We start from the raw sequence: 18,733 nt of genomic DNA, 5'->3' as shown, positions 1-18,733 counted from the left end.
ATGCAAATTAACAAGGGGGGGGTCCTGGGAGTCCCTCTGCCAGACATTAGTCCTGGTTACGAGAGACTTACCCAGAGTCTTTAGCTCACTATCTTTCACAGAGAAGAAATATCCCAAACATATCGGTCTTTGTCCTGCCCCGGGGCAGTCCAGCACCGAAATGCTAGGCAATTCTCCTCTGAACAAGAGTACCAACAGAAACCCCAGACACGTGTTTCGGACTGGTTGGACCTCATCAGTAGGGTGGATCTGTGCCTCTCTAAGAATAGTGAGCAAGGGGTCCACGTCTGGATTCCCCTAGTAACTTAGGGTGAGACCCAAAGTTACTTAAATATGCAAATTAACAAGGGGGGGGGTCCTGGGAGTCCCTCTGCCAGACATTAGTCCTGGTTACGAGAGACTTACCCAGAGTCTTTAGCTCACTATCTTTCACAGAGAAGAAATATCCCAAACATATCGGTCTTTGTCCTGCCCCGGGGCAGTCCAGCACCGAAATGCTAGGCAATTCTCCTCTGAACAAGAGTACCAACAGAAACCCCAGACACGTGTTTCGGACTGGTTGGACCTCATCAGTAGGGTGGATCTGTGCCTCTCTAAGAATAGTGAGCAAGGGGTCCACGTCTGGATTCCCCTAGTAACTTAGGGTGAGACCCAAAGTTACTTAAATATGCAAATTAACAAGGGGGGGGGTTGGAGTAGGTGAGGCTCCACAGTCTATGAACACAAACAAAATGTTAAACACACACAGCAAAACACATGTAAGAGTGGGAAAAAAGGCTCACACTCTTACCAGGTGAAAAAAAATAAATCCTAGTGATCTAGGTTGTGTCTGTTTAAGCACACATTTGAATGACAGTTCAGTGTGAATGGTGTGTGTATGTATGGGTGCAAGTGTGCATGTGACTGAGAATACCGTGTGACTGTTGTGGGTGTGCGTGTGGAGAATGCTGTTTAAATGTGGTTGGTGTGCATGTTATTGAGTGAGAGAAAGTAGCTGAATTGTTATGAATGTATACCTTAGATGCTGGGGCAATGGCAGGGAACATTGGAGTAAATATCTTGGACAGTGTCTTAAAATTACATGATCTGTTTTACTGGTGTTTAGGGCACATCTGACATGAGTGTATTTACATGGTTGTGGGGGTGCATTTGTGCAGCCAGCAAGAATGTTTTCTTACTAATGTATGCCTTTAGTTTTTACTAGCTTTAAGGACAAAGTCAACATGAGTCTTATTACATGGGGGGCATTTGGTCAGCCAGCAAGGTGATGATTCTTTTCTGTGGCATTGCATTGTATAACGGTGTTAAGGGAAATGCCCACATAAAGTGTTCTTACATGGTGGTGGGGTTTGGGCATGACATTTTTACTGTCAATAAGGGCAAATAAAACAGGAGTATGTTCATACCTGGGGATACTGGCATATGTTGGCAGAGCCACCATAAACTTGTTTTCATATGGTGTAATTAATGGGCATACTATTACTGGCAATGCTAAGTGGTGGCTGGCACATTTGGGTGCATTAGGCCAGGGATTGCCCCCTTGAAAAAACATGTACTTGCATCTTTCACCTAGTACAGTGTGCAGATTGTCCAGCAGCAGCATGATTATCCTGTACTTTACTTTTATTAGATTTGTATAGCGCAGGCCATGGACCCAAAAGCTTAAGGGCGCTTAACAAGACATAAACAAAAAACGATGTGCATTATTTATGAGTGGTGGTCCAAACCAGGTGTAGCGCTGCCCATACATTGTTGCCGAGCTTTCCCCACCATGGCTCCCACATGTTGTGTTTTATCTGTAAAATGTTGTATTTGGGCGCTATCTAGTTTTAGAGGAATTTTCCACCCCTAATCAGGCACGTAAACGTTTTTATGTATTAAACCAAGTTCTTTTATGAAACTGGGACACACCAGTTTAACAGTATCAATTCCCTCTGCCCTCCATTCCCTTGCAGGACAAAAAACTCAAAGGGTTGCACAGAAGGTATATTTATTAATGACTATAATTATTGAAACGAATTTAAAATATAAACAAATTATGCATGTTCATCCTTCTCAATGAAATCCCAATGTCAATGTTTACTACGAGAATGAATGATCATTTACTGTTAAATACATTTGTCCCTGATGCATTTTACTTGAATGTAGTCTTTTTAAAGGACACACATCACCACATATGCATTTGCTTCACCCTGAGCTCACATTCACCATGCATTGAAAATTGAATGAGGATTTAGGACTTTGATTTTATCAGAACATCCTTCCACTTTTCATTTATTGCAAATAAACACATCCCCTTAATCATTAGACATGTCTTTTTTTTATTTCGTGCTTTTAGCCAAATAGCTTTTTGCACCATTTGAAAGTACAATTACAAATAATATAAAAACAGAATTAAAAATCTTAAATTTGCTTTCGAAAGGAGAAAAAAAGACATATACATAATAAAGATCCACATAAGCACAATATAAAATTTCACATAACGTACATTTTCTTTCCTTACAGACACAAGAGTACATGTGCCTGATCAGGGTTCATTAAGAATAGTGTAAGAGCATAGCGTGTCATATCCATTACCGGTCTCAGAAGAGAACATTTACCAATTTGTTCACTAAGTTATACTTATGATGTCGTTGGAGCCAAACTTTTTTTGGGCTGCTAACCAGATGTAGTATGCTGCAGCCATGATGACCAATTACTCTGCAGCATGTATTGCAGACCATAATTGGTCATTTTCTGAGCCACAGTCATTCAGGCAGAGATCTCCATAGCGCGCCTATAATTCTCCACTGATTTGGGACAGCTTGTCAGTATGTGTCTGATTGTTGCCACCTCTGACTCGCACAGGCAACACTTGCGCTCATCTAGTTAAAGACCCTCCCATACCCCGGTGAATTCCAGGACAGGAGGATGTTCAAGCGCATATATATGATAAAGCTGCAGATCTTTGTGCAACAGATCTTTGTTAGATCGCTCCTAGGAACTCTCAGCTTGTGTCCCTTATATTATTTGATAAGGCGTCATGTCATTTATTTTATTTATTTATATACGGGAGGAACAATCCTTTTTTGATCACAAAAGAATGTACATTAGATACAAAATCAGATTTGCTGGGAAGCGGTCAGCTTATTACAGTGGGGTGAGTTTGAGGGACGTTCTGACCAGGTTGTGGAGGGGAGTAAATGGAACAGTCACCGGAGACAAAAACGAAGTAGACAGGACAATGAACATTGAACATTTGTAAGTGCTGGTAGGCGGTACAGCCTCAGGATGTGGCCATGATGGGTGAAGTGCTAAAGTGGAGGCACAGGAAGTGAGGTACAGAGGCAGGCAAGAGGCGAGTGAAAAATGTTAGCTAGTAGGCTAATGGGGATGGTTAAGAGGGTAACTTGGAGGCGAGGAGGTAGGCTAGGCTTTTAGTTTGGTTTTGAAAAAATCCATGTGGACTGTTTCTCAGATGTCCAGGGGAAGAAAATTCCATGCAAGTGGAGCTAGAAGAGAGAAGGAGCAGAAGCGAGAGGAAGCACAGTGAGGGCGAGAAGCCACAAGGGTAGACAAGGAGGCAGAGTGGAAATTACGGGAAGGCTTGTAGAGTTGGATAGAGGAGGATGGATACAGTGGTGGCTTGCCATGGATAGATTTGTGAACCAGGAGAAGAAATTTAAATCTGTTAAAACCCTGTTTTGCATTGTCAGCCATCCAGCCTGGTGACAGTACGAGGAAGTAGGTGTGAAGTGAGGGAATTCGATGAGAGTCCTGGTAGCGAAGTTAATGATCTAGTCGAGAGGACAGAAAGCATAGTTGGGGAGACCAAAGTGGATGCTGGCACAGTAGTCCAGTTTAGAGAAGACATAAGTGGTTAAGAGATGCTTGGCAGTGTTAAAAGGAAGAAGGTGCTTGCTTTTCCTCATGTTTAGGAGGTTGAGGTGAGCTGCTGTTCCAGTTTTGGACATGAAAGCAGAGAAGGTGTGAGAAGGGTCATAGATGATGTCAAGGTTTTTAGCTGAAGAAGAGTAGGGGAGAGTGTCAGCTGGGAACTGGATAGACAGAGGAAGAGATGAGAGCTTTTGGCAGGGAAGAACACCACCTATGTTTTGATGGAGTTTAACATCAGAGAGTGCAAAGCCATTCAATATTCAATGGCAGAGAGACAGTTCAAAATGTTGATAGAGAGATCGGAGGAGAGTTCAGGAAGATAAGATTTGGGGATGGTCTGTGAAGAGCTTGTACAAGAACACAAAGGAGGAGATTAGTGCCCCAACAGCAGAGATGTGGAGTGTAAAGAAGATTGGACCCAAGACCGAGCCTTGTGAAACACCAACAGTTAGAGGAGTGAGTTTAGAGGTGATGTTGCTTCAGGAGACAGAGAATTGGTGAGGATCAAGGTAGGATTCAATTTAGGCAAAGGCCTGATCATTAATCCCATTAAGAAAGAGAGTATTAAGTAGATTAGAGTGATCAACAGTGTCAAAGGTAGCAGATAGGTCAAGGAGAATTAGGATAGAGGGTACGTCGAAGTGTTTAGAAGAAGCAATGAAGTTGGACATATTCATATTACACACAGCATTCTAGAAAGCTCAATTTAAAGACAGGCTAATTGACATTCCTGCATTTAAGTTGCTTGCAAAAAGAAACATACATGCATTATTAGTAGGCTCCCTTCAACATGTATTATTGCTAGGTTCCCTTCAATGGTGTTCCTATTGCATTAATGTGTAAAAATGCACATTTGTCATTTTGCAATTGGCAATTTAAAGTGTATTTCCTTGAGTGCTTCTGAGGACCCTGCTCTGTGATGCAACCAGGGAATCACTTCAAAAACATTATTTTTATAGGCATGTGCAAAGCAAGATATTACGTGGCACCCATTTTGTACTTGGGCATTATTTAGAAAAGGTGTCAGATCTCTGGATGTACACACCATATGGGTCTATTTGATCAAATCAAAATTTTCCAGGAGCACTTACACTTCTGAAATTTTTGATTTTGAAGATTTCTAACGCGCACCTAGCAGACTGAACTGTATTCGGGCGCAGATGTTTGCTAAGATTTGTATCGATCAGGGGGATCAAAGTATTCACGATGTAGCGGCTGGCGTATAGATTTCTTGGGTTTACAAAGAGGAACGTTTATAATGCCTTTCTGAAGCTTTCCAGCGATGAGCATGAGCAGATGGTAAGTGGTAGATGGTTCCATACCTTTGGGCCAAAGACCTAGAACCTCCTATCCCCCTTTGAGACCTGCTTAGTCCGGGTATGGACATTATCATTTTATCTCCTGATCTGAGATCTCTGGATGGCTCAAAATGGTGAATCTTAGCACTCAGATATTTTGGTGCATGATCGTAATAGCACTTGTGCATCAGACAGGCCATCTTGAACTTTATCCAATCTTCCACCATCAGCCAATGGAGAGATCTCTGTGAGGGCGACACATGATCTCTTTTTCCCAGATGGGCTATCAGCCTAACTGCTGCATTCTGTGCCCTTTGGAGTCTCATCTGTTTGGTGGGAATCCCTGTCAATAAGCTATTAGAGTAGTCGAGATGGGAGTTAGTCGACACCCCTGCACGGTCCTCCGCTGCCACAAATGCTACTAACTTCCCATTCAATTGATATACCCCCTCTGTACTTTCACAAATAAGAGGTGCTGGGGTTTCATCTTTTCCCCTTTAGAATATACCTCCCCAAAAAATTATATTTTCCCATGGCATTGTATTTGTATATGATTTCTTTTGCCCGTCTCACAGACGGGTTGGTATCCAATCAAGGACTGTTATATTTCTTCCCTTTTGATAAGAGGTGGTTATCAGTCAGCAAGGTGGGCAGTTTCCCTCCACAGCCTGGTTTCTCTCCTTCTTCATTGGTCCAGTCTGCTTACCTTTTTCCTTTGAGGAAGGCCTGGGGTTGAATTCCACGTAAGCCTTTCTTAAGTGTTCTATTCTCCTTCATGTTGTTATCAATTCCGTTTTCCTTCTTCTTCCAGTCAGTTTGCCAGTAAGTCCATCTCAGTCTGTGAGTGTGTCTGTGAGACCACTTCAGTCTCTGGGATTGGACTCTTATGGATTAGATATCGCTTCCTCTAGAGATCTGTATCATTTCTCTGTTATGAATGGTTAGGCTCTGTAATTGGACAGTGTTCCAAAAGTGACGTCACACTAAACCATCCCCTTCATACTTGTGGGCATATTAATGAAGAGGGCAGTGTGATGGGAGCAACTTCTACACTCAATCCCCCTCCCATTTGATTTGATGTCATCTTGGTGATTTCTACATTAAACCATGTTTATAAAACATTATTTTCCACTCATGTGATCAAGTTAGTAATTAGTTTTCTAGACTGTTCTCACTCAGACAAATCAAGTAATACAATTTTCATCTCGGCATGACATATGAGTGTGTCACATATTTTCTTCTCTTTCTCTGACACTTTCACTCAACAATCCTATTCCCATTTTAGACCAACGGCATAGCATGCACGTATGTAGGTATGTGAATCACTGATGTACAATGTTTCGGTGCACAAATATCTACATGTGTCTAATTTGCACAATTACACCAATAGAAAAACATTGTTTTACATTCAGCTGATACTTATTTTTTATCATTCAGGGAAAAAAGATACACTTCTACAACATTCCTATCAGAACATTCCATAAAATGTGATCCCATATGTAAAATTTAACAGAATATGAAATAGTAGTTCCCTTTCCTGACCTGGCAGCTGGCCATAAGGTTTTGGTCCTTTTGAAGCTCGTATCTGAGCCATTTATAACCCCTGCGAGGTTTAGTTGTCATAACAACATTCGTTTTTGAAGTTCAGTTACTCCAGGCCATTTGTTGACCCAGCTTCATGCCCCTGGAGGGATTACAGCAACTTGCTGTCACAGATGTCAGATGCTAGGTCTCTGCAGGTGTAAATGGTATCCCCCACTAGAAGACCTGTTTGATGAAAGTTGCTGATTATTTGAGGGAAGTCTACTGCCAGCCTGCTTCTCAAAATATATTCCATGTATGTTGATGGAATTGTTGATAGGCCCAGTGACAAATGGGGCTTGATTTCCTCAAGGCCTTTTCCCAGAACAATTTCAAAAAAGGTAGCAGGCGCTCCTCTCCAGAAAGAACATGGCAGGATAACCTGTTCTGAGATGAGTTTGCAGCACACGCTTTTTGCTCACTTTCCTTTCACAGATGGGAAATACCCATTTGCATATCAGTCTTTGTCCCGCCCACATGTGCAGTCCAGCACCAAAATGCTATGGCAATTCCTCTCTGAACAAGATATCAACAGCAACCCCATACACGTGTTTCAGCCTTGTTGGGCCTCATCAGTGAAGTGAAGCTGTGCCTCTCTGAGCAAAGTGAGCAGGGAGTCCACGTCTGGTTGCCCCAGGTAACTCAGGGCCAGAATACAGCATTTATCTCTTGGCTGATTCCAGGCACGGGCAAGCTTTACAGGCCCGAGTTTACACTTCCTTTGAGAGAACATTCCCCAGCACTGTTACTGTGGCCAAGGAAATTAAAATTAAAATGACTCTTTTTTTTCTACATTGCAATAGTATAACTGGCTATTTAAACCGGGGAATCCTTGGAAAATGTTTGCCCTCAGACTAATAATTTATACTTACAGTCTGTGTATTTCTTGATCCAACACTGATTATTAGTCCCATAAAGAAGAAAACATGCACAATGCAGACCCCATTTGTTTTTTTTTACTTTTCAATAATGTTCTGTTTTTTCATCCAAGACCTAACTAGTATCCCTTTAATGAAGTTTGCTGGGTATTTGCATGTTACTGGAATTACTTATTTTCTTGGCCTTGTCACTTTTATGATCAAACGCACTCTTGTTGTTGATGGGTTGCTGCCATTGCAACATTTCTTCGCATGTATTTCTTTCAAATGCTGGGCACAGGATGCTGTTCATATATTCATTTTTCAATTTGACGTTCTCATTTGCATCTTTTCTCTTTGTATAGAAGTCTCTACGTGCCACTTTATAGCATCATAAAACACACTAGCCGCTACAATGATGGCACACCAAACTTTGTTGGAGCCTGCAGTGCTATTTTTCATATCAAAGAAGTTGGGAGGGCAAATGCTGTAACTCATCTGTTTAGAAAACCGGTAGTGCCATACTCTGAGTCACCCAGGGTTACATGTTCAGTGTTTGATTGTACATGAGCAATAGTTTTAAAAATCTTTATATTGTGTTTTAACTTTTATGTGTTTCTGGTTTAAAGCATGGTTATTTTATGATGCTGCACAAATGTGGAAAATGATAGTGAACAAATGCTATTAAACAGTTCTCATAATTATGCTGTTTAGCTGATGTGTTACTTTGATAAACAATCAGAATATAATGCTACAGTGACTGCTAAACAGAAAATCTGCTTGCAGCATTGGCCCATTACCCAGCCGGCTGCTTAGGAGATGTGGTCTGGTCTTGGACAACCGCTACAGCCGAAGTGCCTCACCTTCTGCTCAATTGTATTCCAATGCCCTAAATGCATGACTCTCTCCTACAATGTTTCACATACCAAGCTAGCACATATAAGAGGAAATATTTATGGCCCACTTGGAATAATCACATAGCTCAATTTTCATACCATATTTCTTTCACTAGTATCTCTTTTTTATGATGTCTTTGTTTTAGGACCTTTCAAGGACCCAATTTAGGGATCTCCATCAATGCCAAATATTCTCCACTAGGCATCGTTGCTGTAGCTTTGATCGACTATTTTTCTACTGGGCCCAGGAGATCATAGAACATAGAACACCTCAAAGCATATTGGGCCATTAAAACTGATTTTTTGCCCAGAACTTTACAGCACCTCCTGCTGAGCCAAGGTGCCTTCTATGTTCTTCCCAACCGCATCTCTTATGGGTTTTTTCTTCACAACTCCTGAGCCTGGTAGATATTTGTGTTCCTTTTCACTAAATCCCATAGGACATTTAACTTTGGGGCATTCATTTGAATTCTTTGTTTTACAGTACAAGACACAGTATGGCACGAGGCTCATTAAAATTCCCCTGGTGCAATTCAGCAATGCTTCGTCTGTCAGCGAACCAGCCTTCATGTTATTGAACCTCACCAGTATTGTGGACAATGTCACAAGGGCCATGGAGAGTTTGCAAGAAATGATGACTGTAGAAGAGGTGGTGCCCATCCCCGGCTCTGCAAATGGTGTGAACGCCCTGGGGCTCGTGGTGTTCTCAATGTGCTTCGGGCTGGTGATCGGAAACATGAAGCAGCAGGGGCGACCGCTGAGGGAGTTCTTCGACAGTCTCAATGAGGCCATTATGAGACTTGTTGCTATTATCATATGGTGAGTGGGGCTCATGAACTTCAAAAGAAGATACTTGGTCAACAAGATCACTGGATATGCGTTAAAAAGATCTCATTGTATCTTGGTGGGCATTGGATCTTTCAATGTCCCTCTGTAGCTCACTGTACTGTGAACATATCATGCTTGGCTACCTATGTTTACTTGTCTGAGCCCATTATTTTTCAGTAGAGGTACTTGGTAATTGGGCCCGTCAGTCTTCATTAAAATTAAAAGCTTATTCATCTGTAGGTCTCTATTCTCGTAAGAGAGAGGTGCTTATTTATATGTGTGCCTGGCTCTTGTGAGAGTGAGATGCCCATTCATCCCCAGTCCTTGGGAATTGTGAGAGCAAGATGCCAAGTGAACGGTTTTGAGGGTTACACTAAACCTAGACACAAGGTGCTGTGCCACCCGTCTAAATGTGTTAATAGAAATACTGCCCTATTGCTAGCACCCAAAAAAGCTTTTTCATTCATTTTACCTTGCATACTTGGGATATCCTTTAAAGCATATGATGACCATAAAAATAAATTACATTTTGAACATCTTTTTGGGTTCAATTTTGATTAGCTAGAAACTCATGTTAGAGTATAATACACATTCCTACATAAAAGTAGCATCACCACTCTACCTTTTTTCCTTTAATAAAAAAAACATTTTTTTCATAAAGTTTTTCACTCCATAATCGGCGCTTGAGTGGAGTAGAAACCCGTTCTCAGAAATATCAGATTCTGTCACAAACAAAGCACTCCTTCTTTAAAATAAATCTTTTTGTGGCGATGGCAATCGGGCAGTCCTCCTACTATCCCTTTTAGACAGGCGGCACAACACCATGTCTCTAGGGATCGTCCTCAAACTATGAGGGGCAGCATAGCGCTTCTAGAGGGACAGATAGTGTGACATCAACATTATGATTAAACCATTTGGAATCTTCCCTTTGTCTGATACATTTTTTTTTGGTTTGGTGGGTTGATCCCAGACACTGAAAGAATCCTAACTTTTCCATGCATAGTGTGAACCATGAGTGTTAGATGTCCATTTATCTGTGCGTATCTCCATTACTGGGAACAAGATACCAAATGAACTTTTATCAGCGTGAGATTCCCATTCACCACATGCAAATTAGCACAAATATCAAGCCTTTGCTCTGGAAAATGTCCCTGTCTATAGGGCACTGCTGTTTCATACATTCACACCTAGGAAAGCAGAAATTGCCATGTCAACCAAGTCACACACAGAACAGCACCACCCAGTAGCTATTGCTGAAAGTTCACCTCCAGTTCAGAGCCAAAGAGCAATGCAAACATGTATGAAATGGATAATTCTGCTCCCCCTCCCTCCACCAATCTCTTCCCTCTTTGGCTTCAAGGGCACCATACTCGACTGGATGCCCTCCAAACTTTGACTTCTCCTTCACCATCTTATGAGGCTTGTCCCCAGAACCCGTCCTGTGAGTGTTCCTCAAGGATCAGACCAAGGCTCACTCCTTTTCTAACCCTATACACCAAATCCGTTTCCTCCTTTTGTCTTTTACTATCACTTCTTCACTGACAATACTCTATTATTATTTTCCTGCCCCGCCTTCAATCTTGTTATAGCTGATGGCATAAGCAACAGTCACACCGCCCCTGGATGGCTCTGCACTGCCTCATGCTAAACCTTTCTTAGGCAGAAGTCTTCTCCTATCTCCAACATCAGTCTCCCTCCTCTTCCCCCCCTGACCTCCTTAACCATGGCTCACAACATTTCCTCTTCCACCTCTACCTACCTTCTCCGCTCTGGATTGCTTGCAGAACTGCTTTCTTTCAGTGATTGCCTCTCTTCTATAAATCCATCCATGGTGTTGCCCTGCACTGCCTCAATGAATGTATCTCATTGTATTATCCCTCTTAAACTATATGTTCTTCATCGCTTCAAAACCCATCTGTCCCTTTCCGCTCTGTGCCTCCTTGCAGTTTTGCTCATTTTCCCTATTTGCCCAGCTCCACTTAAATGCTGTCCTTTTGGCCATCAAAGCCATCTCTTCAGTTGAAATCTTCAGAATAAAGCCACAAAGCCCACCTGCAAGAAATAGGAGCCCACCAACCCTCGTCCGCTCTCCCATCCAAACTAAACGCTGACCCTCATTTCCTGAATTTGGGCCTCAGGGCTCCTCTATGCAATTTATAAATATGTAATACTGACATCACGGTCTCAATGGTATAAATATGTACTGCAGTCCCTGTCCCTGGTACATCCACCTTCTCCAGCATGGAGTCTGGCATGGATTCACATGCTCATGAATATTCCCCGTCGTCAGGCTAGGAATCCTCGGTAAAGAAAAAAACAGTATCAGTTTCGTTTCTGATCTGTCTTTCGTAGTAGTAACCAATCACTGATCTCTGTGTCATACTGACCACAGCCAATGACTGCCCTCTACCTAAGCCCTGCCTCTGGCAGCCATCTTCAGATTTTTACCGCACGTTCAAGTGTTGGGATCCTCGTGCTATTGCTCTCGAGCGTTAGTGCTATTTTTTCACGTTTTTTTCTCAAAAACTTCGATTTTTCGGTCAAAAGAGCCTCAAGCTCCACCGTTTCTTCATCCGATCAAGGGGGACCCGTTTCGGATTCGTCTACGCCTCTCAAGGGTGATGATTTCGTCGAGCCACGCTTTTGGAGGACTCCAGAAGTTTCTCAGGCCCATCTCGGACATGGCCCAGGAGAAGGGAAGCTCGACGCCCGGAAAGCTGTTCAGGGTCTGCCCTGGAGGCCAGCTTCAGAATGTCTTTAAGGAGGACGAACACTCCTTTTGTCTGTACTGCCTATATGAGGACAAGACGCACGTGGAGAAGGACTGTCCGTTTTGCGGCAATATATCGGAGCGGACCATGAAGGACCGCCATCAACGTCTCGCCAACTGGCTGGAAGGGAAGAGCCCGTCAGGCGAGAAGAAGAAGAAGAAATCCGAGCGGTCTTCTAAGACCTTTGAGGACGCCCCGGCGACGGGGGTCCAACACAAGGCCAAGCACCGCGAGTCCGCTGGCACCGGGAGCGCCGAACGGTCGGGCTCTATGGGCGCCAGGCAGGGCGCACCCTCCCCGGCACCATCAACCATGAGCCAACCCTCTGGTTCGGGTAAGAGGAAGGCCGAGCACCCGGCAAAGCTCCTGGAGAGGCCCCGGTCGAGCTCGAAGGCCCCATCGGAGGGAGAGCGAGGCAGTGACCCTCCCCCCAAGGAGAAGGCGGTGAGCGCACCTAAGGTGGTGAAAGCCTTAATCCATCCTGCCAAGGCCTCTATCGAGACAGTCGCGGCGGCCCTGGCTCAGCCTGTGGAGGCTACACCAGAGGTGGCGACCTCGGGGCTCAGAGTCTCCCTGCCACCGCGGAGGGAGTCCTCTTTTATGCCCATCGACACGACCCCCGTGCAACCTCCGACAGAGAAGAAAAAGGGGGGGCAGGGGGTCATCGTGGATTCGGCCTCAACCTCTGAGGAAGAGCTGATCGAAGTCTTAAGCCACGGCGTTGGCGTGGAAGAAGACCAGCCCGTCGGGAGGGACCCCGACGTGGGAGACAACGATAACATCGAGGGTGCCGACGGGGCCCCTGACCGCCCGTCGGAATCCCCTCAACCAGTGCCGCAAGACAACTCGGCGGCCATTTTGTTGGCTATACAGTCCTTATGCTCGGAGATAAGGACGAGACTGCCGTTACCACCAGCGGAGGAACAGCTCCCGACGGGGGACCCGGAGCCAGGCCCTTCTGGGAGCCCTCCCCCTAAGAGAAGGAGGATTCATCCTCCACCTCCTTTTCAGCCACCGCGCCCTGTTCAGCCCTCCTCCCCGTCCACGAATCGTGGGGATGATACGGGGACTGACACGGCCGCGACGGGTATGGACCACGAGGTTTACGACGAGGATCTGCCGTCGTCACCTCCCACCCGGGCTTCCCCGCCCAACGAGATTGGATCGTTTCACTCCATGATCGCCAGGGCATCCAAGCTTTTCCAGCTCTGCCCGGAAGAAAAGAAGAAGGAAGGTTTCCTTTATCAACGGCGCGAGGCCAAGAGGAAGACGGTCCTCTCCGTACCTCTATTGGATGATATTTGGGATGAGGGCCTCGCCCTCCTCAAGAACCCATCCATGACGCCGGCTAGAAGGGATCGGTACGAGAAGTACCAGGTCCCGGACGCGGCCCCCTTGTGCCTTCGGGCACAGTCGACCCTGCACTCGGTCGTCTCCGCAGCGCCAGGAAGAAAGCGGGGGGGGCACGGCCTCTACGTCGACCTCCCCACCGGATGGCGAGGGAAAGAAATTAGATACGATGGGACGCAGGGTCATCTCGTCTGCAGCGACGACGATTAAGGCAGCCAACGCCTTGGCTATCGTAGCCCGCTACGACAGGGAGTTGTGGTACAAACTGGCCCCCCTGCTGGACTTCCTACCGGACGACAAGAGGGCGGATGCCCTAGAGATCTTGCAGGAACGAGAGGTGGCGTCGGACTACGCCATTACGATTGCGACGGACATCGCTGACACTGGATTTCACCAGTTGGGCAACGGCATGTGCCTTAGGCGGCGTGGATGGCTCAAGGCTACTGACTTCCGTCAGGACGTGCAGACCAGGGTCTTGGACATGCCGTTCGACGGAAAACAGTGGACGATTCCCTTCAAGCCATCAAGGCAGACACGGAGACGGCCCGGGCTCTTGGGGTTCTCCAGCAACGGCGGCCGCCCTTTCGGAGCGGCGGGGGCAAACAGGGTGCCTCCAAAGGTTCCGGCGGTGGATTTTCCACCTACCGTCAAGCGGCCTGTTCATCGTCGCAGGAAGCTTACAGGGGACGAGGCGGCAAGTCAGGCGGACCCCGCCGTCGTCGCCAAGGAGGTCAAGGCGGCAAAGCCTCGTCGAAGCAGGACTGAACCGGCCGTGGGGTCGGGCCCCCACCGAAGCACCCCGGTGGGAGGCCGGCTGGTGAGCTTCGTCAGCGTGTGGGAGTCCATATCCACCGACCGTTGGGTGCTGGACGCCCTAGCCCAGGGTCACGCGCTCGAGTTTCTAAACAGGTGCCCGCGCGTAGCCCCTGTGGCCAGGAAAGAACATCACATCCCTCAACTTCTCTTGGAGGTAAAGGCGATGCTCAGGAAGGGCGCCATCGAGCTCGTCCCAAAGAGGCTTCGGGGCTCCGGAGTTTACTCAAGATACTTCCTCGTGAAGAAGAAGACGGGAGGATGGTGTCCCATCCTGGACCTACGACGACTGAACAAATTCATCAAGGCACAGAAGTTCCGGATGGTCACCCTCCAACACGTCCTGGGTCAGCTGGAGGAGGGCGATTTCCTGTCGTCGTTGGATTTGAAGGATGCCTACTTCCATATTCCCATCCTAAAGGGACACCGAAAGTTTCTCAGGTTCGTGGTCCAAGGGCGTCACTATCAGTTCAGAGCCCTTCCCTTCGGACTGAGGTCGGCACCCAGGGTGTTCACCAAGTGCCACGCACCGGTGGCACCGCAGCTGCGCCGAGAGGGGATCCACGTCTACCCCTACCTGGATGACTGGCTCATCCGAGCGAAGACGAAGGAGCTCGCCGTGGAGCACACGGCAAGGACCGTCCAACTTCTCACGGACCTGGGATTCTCCATAAACTACGCCAAGTCCCACCTGGTGCCCGTGCAAGACGCACTGTTTCTGGGAGCGAAGCTCGACACAGTGTCGCTTCTGGCCTATCCGTCAGAGGAAAGGACGAGGGCCATTCTGGGCAAGGTGCAGCGGATGCTGGTTGCGGACGCGGCCAGAGTGAGGTCCATCAAGTCCCTCCTCGGAATGATGTCTTCTTGCATTTACCTCATCCCCCTGTGCAGGCTCCGGATGCGCCCGTTGCAGGAGTTCCTGGACGCGCGCTGGATCCAGACTACGGGCAGCTTCGAGGAGAGGATCACACTCGACGAGAGTTTCGACGAGCGATCCGGTGGTGGGGCACCCGCGCGCATCTGACGGCGGGCATGGACTTCCAGACCCCCGGCCACCAGGAGACAGTGACCACGGATGCCTCCCTGGAAGGGTGGGGAGCGCACACCGAAAATCTGCACGCGAGAGGCCTTTGGCTCCCGATGGAGAAGTCCCTCCATGTCAACGTCCTGGAGCTCCGTGCAGTGTTTTGGGCCCTCAGGTCCTTCCTTCCGTTCCTCAAGGGCAAGGTGGTGAGGATCTTCACCGACAACACCACCACCATGTTCTACATCAGGAAACGGGGCGGAACCAGGTCCCCAGCCCTGTCCAGGGAGGCGCAAGATCTGTGGCATTGGGCCGTCGCCCAAGGGATGTTTCTGGTGCCGTTTCATCTGGCAGGGATAAAAAACACCATCGCCGACTTACTCAGCAGGGAGCTGCGCTCGTGCCATGAGTGGGAACTGCGACAGGATCTAGTGGACCGCCTCTTCCGACGGTGGGGCACACCCCAGATCGATCTGTTCGCGACGGCGACGAACTCCAAGTGCCGGAGGTTCGCCAGCAGGTTTCCCCAGCCGAGGAGCATGGGCAATGCTTTCTCGTTCCCCTGGGAGGGCCTGTTTCTATACGCGTTCCCTCCATTGCCATTGCTGATCCGGCTCATCAACCAGCTCAAGCGGTCACGGTGCAGGATGATCCTCGTCGCACCTGCATGGCCGAGGCAGATATGGTTCCCGGACCTTCTGGACTTGTCAGCGTCCCCGTCAATCTAGCTGCCAGGGGACGCGGATATTCTCTCCATGGAAGGAGGCGCCATCCTCCATCATGACCCGAAGTCGCTGAACTTGCAGGCCTGGCTCCTGCAGCGTTAGAGTTTGGAGGATACGACATACCGGCCGACTGCAGAGAGGTTCTTGCAAAGGCCAGGGCGTCCTCAACTCTTAAATGCTACGGACACAAATGGAAGAGGTTCTCTGTCTGGTGCCACGCACAGACGATTAACCCTCTACGGATTACGGCTCCCGATACACCAGAACCACGGGGCGGACGTCCTTTTGGTCTCATCGTCTGGTGAAAGAGTTCATGAAGGGACTGTTCAGATCGTTCCCGCCGGTGAAGGCTCCGGCCCCGGCGTGGGAGCTCAACGTGGTGCTGACCAAGCTCATGGGACCTCCGTTCGAGCCTCTGCACTCTGCTCCGTTGAAGTTCTTGTCGTGGAAAACAGCGTTTCTTGTGGCCATCACCTCTGCACGACGGGTGGGAGAGATCCAGGCCCTTTCCTGCAAGGCCCCGTACTTGACTTTTCACGACACAAGGGTAGTGCTCAGGACGCACCCCTCCTTCATGCCCAAGGTGCCGTCGGACTTCCACCTCAACGAACCCTTGGTGTTGCCTGTTTTCTTCCCGTCGCCTTCGTCGCCGGCTGAAAGGACTTTGCACTCGCTGGATGTGGCTAGAGCGCTGAAGTTCTACGTGGACCGCACAAAGTGTTTTCGGAAGACGTCACAACTCTTTGTGAACTTTGGACCTGTCAATCAGGGGAAGGCTCTCTCGAAGGCTTCCATTTCCAGATGGCTCTCCGGCTGTATCATGTACTGTCATCGGTTGGCAAACCGACTGCTGCCTGGCCGTCCGAGAGCCCATTCCACCAGAGCGATCGCAGCTACCACGGCGTTCCTATCTGGTGTGCCCTTGCTGGACATCTGCAGGGCTGCTACGTGGAGGTTGACGCACACCTTCACGAAATTCTACTGCGTCGATCGGGATTCCAGGGAGGAGTACAGGGTCGGCCAAGCAGTGCTGCGCAACCTGTTCGCCTAAGGTGAGCCTGGTGAGGAGGTAAGATTTGCTTAATGTTGAGTTTGATGTAATGCTTAATGTTGAGCCTTTGCCACCTCCCGTGGTTGTGGATGTGTGTACTGCTATGTATTCTTTATTCATGAGCATGTGAATCCATGCCAGACCCCATGCTGGAGAAGGAACAAGTTACTTACCTGTAACTGTTGTTCTCCAGCATGGGTCTGGCATGGATTCACATGCAAACCCTCCCACCTACCCCTCTGCGGCTCTTCACTTGGTCATACTGCCACTTCACGTGCTACCAAATCTGAAGATGGCTGCCAGAGGCGGGGCTTAGGTAGAGGGCAGTCATTGTCTGTGGTCAGTATGACGCAGAGATCAGTGATTTGTTACTACTACGAAAGACAGATCAGAAATGAAACTGATACTGGTTTTTTCTTTACCGAGGATTCCCAGCCTGACGACGGGGAATATTCATGAGCATGTGAATCCATGCCAGACCCATGCTGGAGAACAACAGTTACAGGTAAGTAACTTGTTCCTACTCTTACCCCTTCTCCTTCATGTAAAAGTCTTCCAATCTAACCATGCTCTTATGTTATGACACATTATCTAGGGCTCCCCTGTTCTCTGGTATTGCCTTCTTTGTTCACCATTTAAGTTCAAAATGACTTTGTTCTTAAATTATACAAATACAGTGGCACTTTGGTTCCCCAGCTGACTTTGGGAGAGCAATGCTGCCGTCCACGTGCTGCTCTGGGATTGTTACATGTCTTCATAATGCTGGAAAAATACATTCAGAAATTAAATAATGAAAATATTATTCAAGTGGAATGTGTCCTCCAACGTATTACACATCTTTGACATGTAATGTCCACAGCTGTGCAGTTGGAAGCTTTTCGGCAGAGGGCATCCTGTGTCGATGGCGTCGGGCGATGACCCTCGAAGGCCTTCATCGAGGGCGACGTCACCAGATGTTATAAATAGGACGTACGGCGCCCATAGCCTCAGTTCTGTTTTTTCTGCAGATGTTTGCTTCGGAGATTCAGCACGCCCCGTGAAATTCCTTGTGAAGAGGTCTTCTTCTTCGACCCCCCTCCCACTTCCCTGTCTGGCTTCAAGACTTGCCGGGACTGCAAGTCTAAAATGTCGATCACCGACCCGCATCGCATTTGTTTGTGGTGCTTGGGCGAGAGTCACGACACCGACGACTGTTCCAAATGCCAGTCGCTGACTGCTAAGGCCTTGCGGGAGCGTAAGGTGGATGCTTCAGGTAAGTAGGGGTTCCAAACCCAATAAGTCCCATAAATCTAAGTCCAAAGGGGTGTCCACCGACAACTCTAGAGGTGATTCTCTGCGTCAGAAGGAGTCCCGGGGATCTCCGTCCTGGAGTGGTTTCTGCTGTTCGTCTTCCTCGTTCCGGCATTCTAGGAAGTGCCATCACAGGTCTCCTTCCCTCCTCCTCGGATGGAGCCGTGAGGAAAGTGGCATGCCAAACAAAGTCGTCGACTCTGGAGGAATGGGCTGCCTTTAAGGAGCAGATGTTGGCGATTTTTCAATCGCAGGGCACGGTTCCGTCCGTGCCTTCTAATGAAGCCGGCAAGGAACGGTCTTGTACCGTGGCTCGCACGCCTTTGGGCTTGGGTCCGCGACGCGACTCACATCGGGACCCTTCGAGGTCCCA

The 18,733-nt window shown here is 47.7% G+C and overlaps 1 protein-coding gene across 7 annotated transcripts in view; it reads left to right on the top strand.

Moving 5' to 3' along the window:
* The window catches only part of LOC138576642 (excitatory amino acid transporter 1-like), a 718,046-nt gene that overhangs the window by 623,323 nt on the left and 75,990 nt on the right, over positions 1-18,733 (top strand). For all 7 annotated transcript variants that reach the window (XM_069649577.1, XM_069649571.1, XM_069649574.1 and 4 more), the window contains one exon: positions 8,993-9,327. In XM_069649577.1, coding sequence (XP_069505678.1) covers positions 8,993-9,327 — 335 coding nt within the window. The remainder of the gene's footprint in view (positions 1-8,992; positions 9,328-18,733) is intronic.

Source organism: Ambystoma mexicanum, chromosome 1p (genome assembly GCF_040938575.1).
Source record: "Ambystoma mexicanum isolate Mex_15411 chromosome 1p, UKY_AmexF1_1, whole genome shotgun sequence".
Taxonomy (NCBI): Eukaryota; Metazoa; Chordata; class Amphibia; order Caudata; family Ambystomatidae; genus Ambystoma; species Ambystoma mexicanum.
Note: the sequence above shows the minus strand (reverse complement) of the source record. Positions and strands in the feature narration are given on the sequence as shown.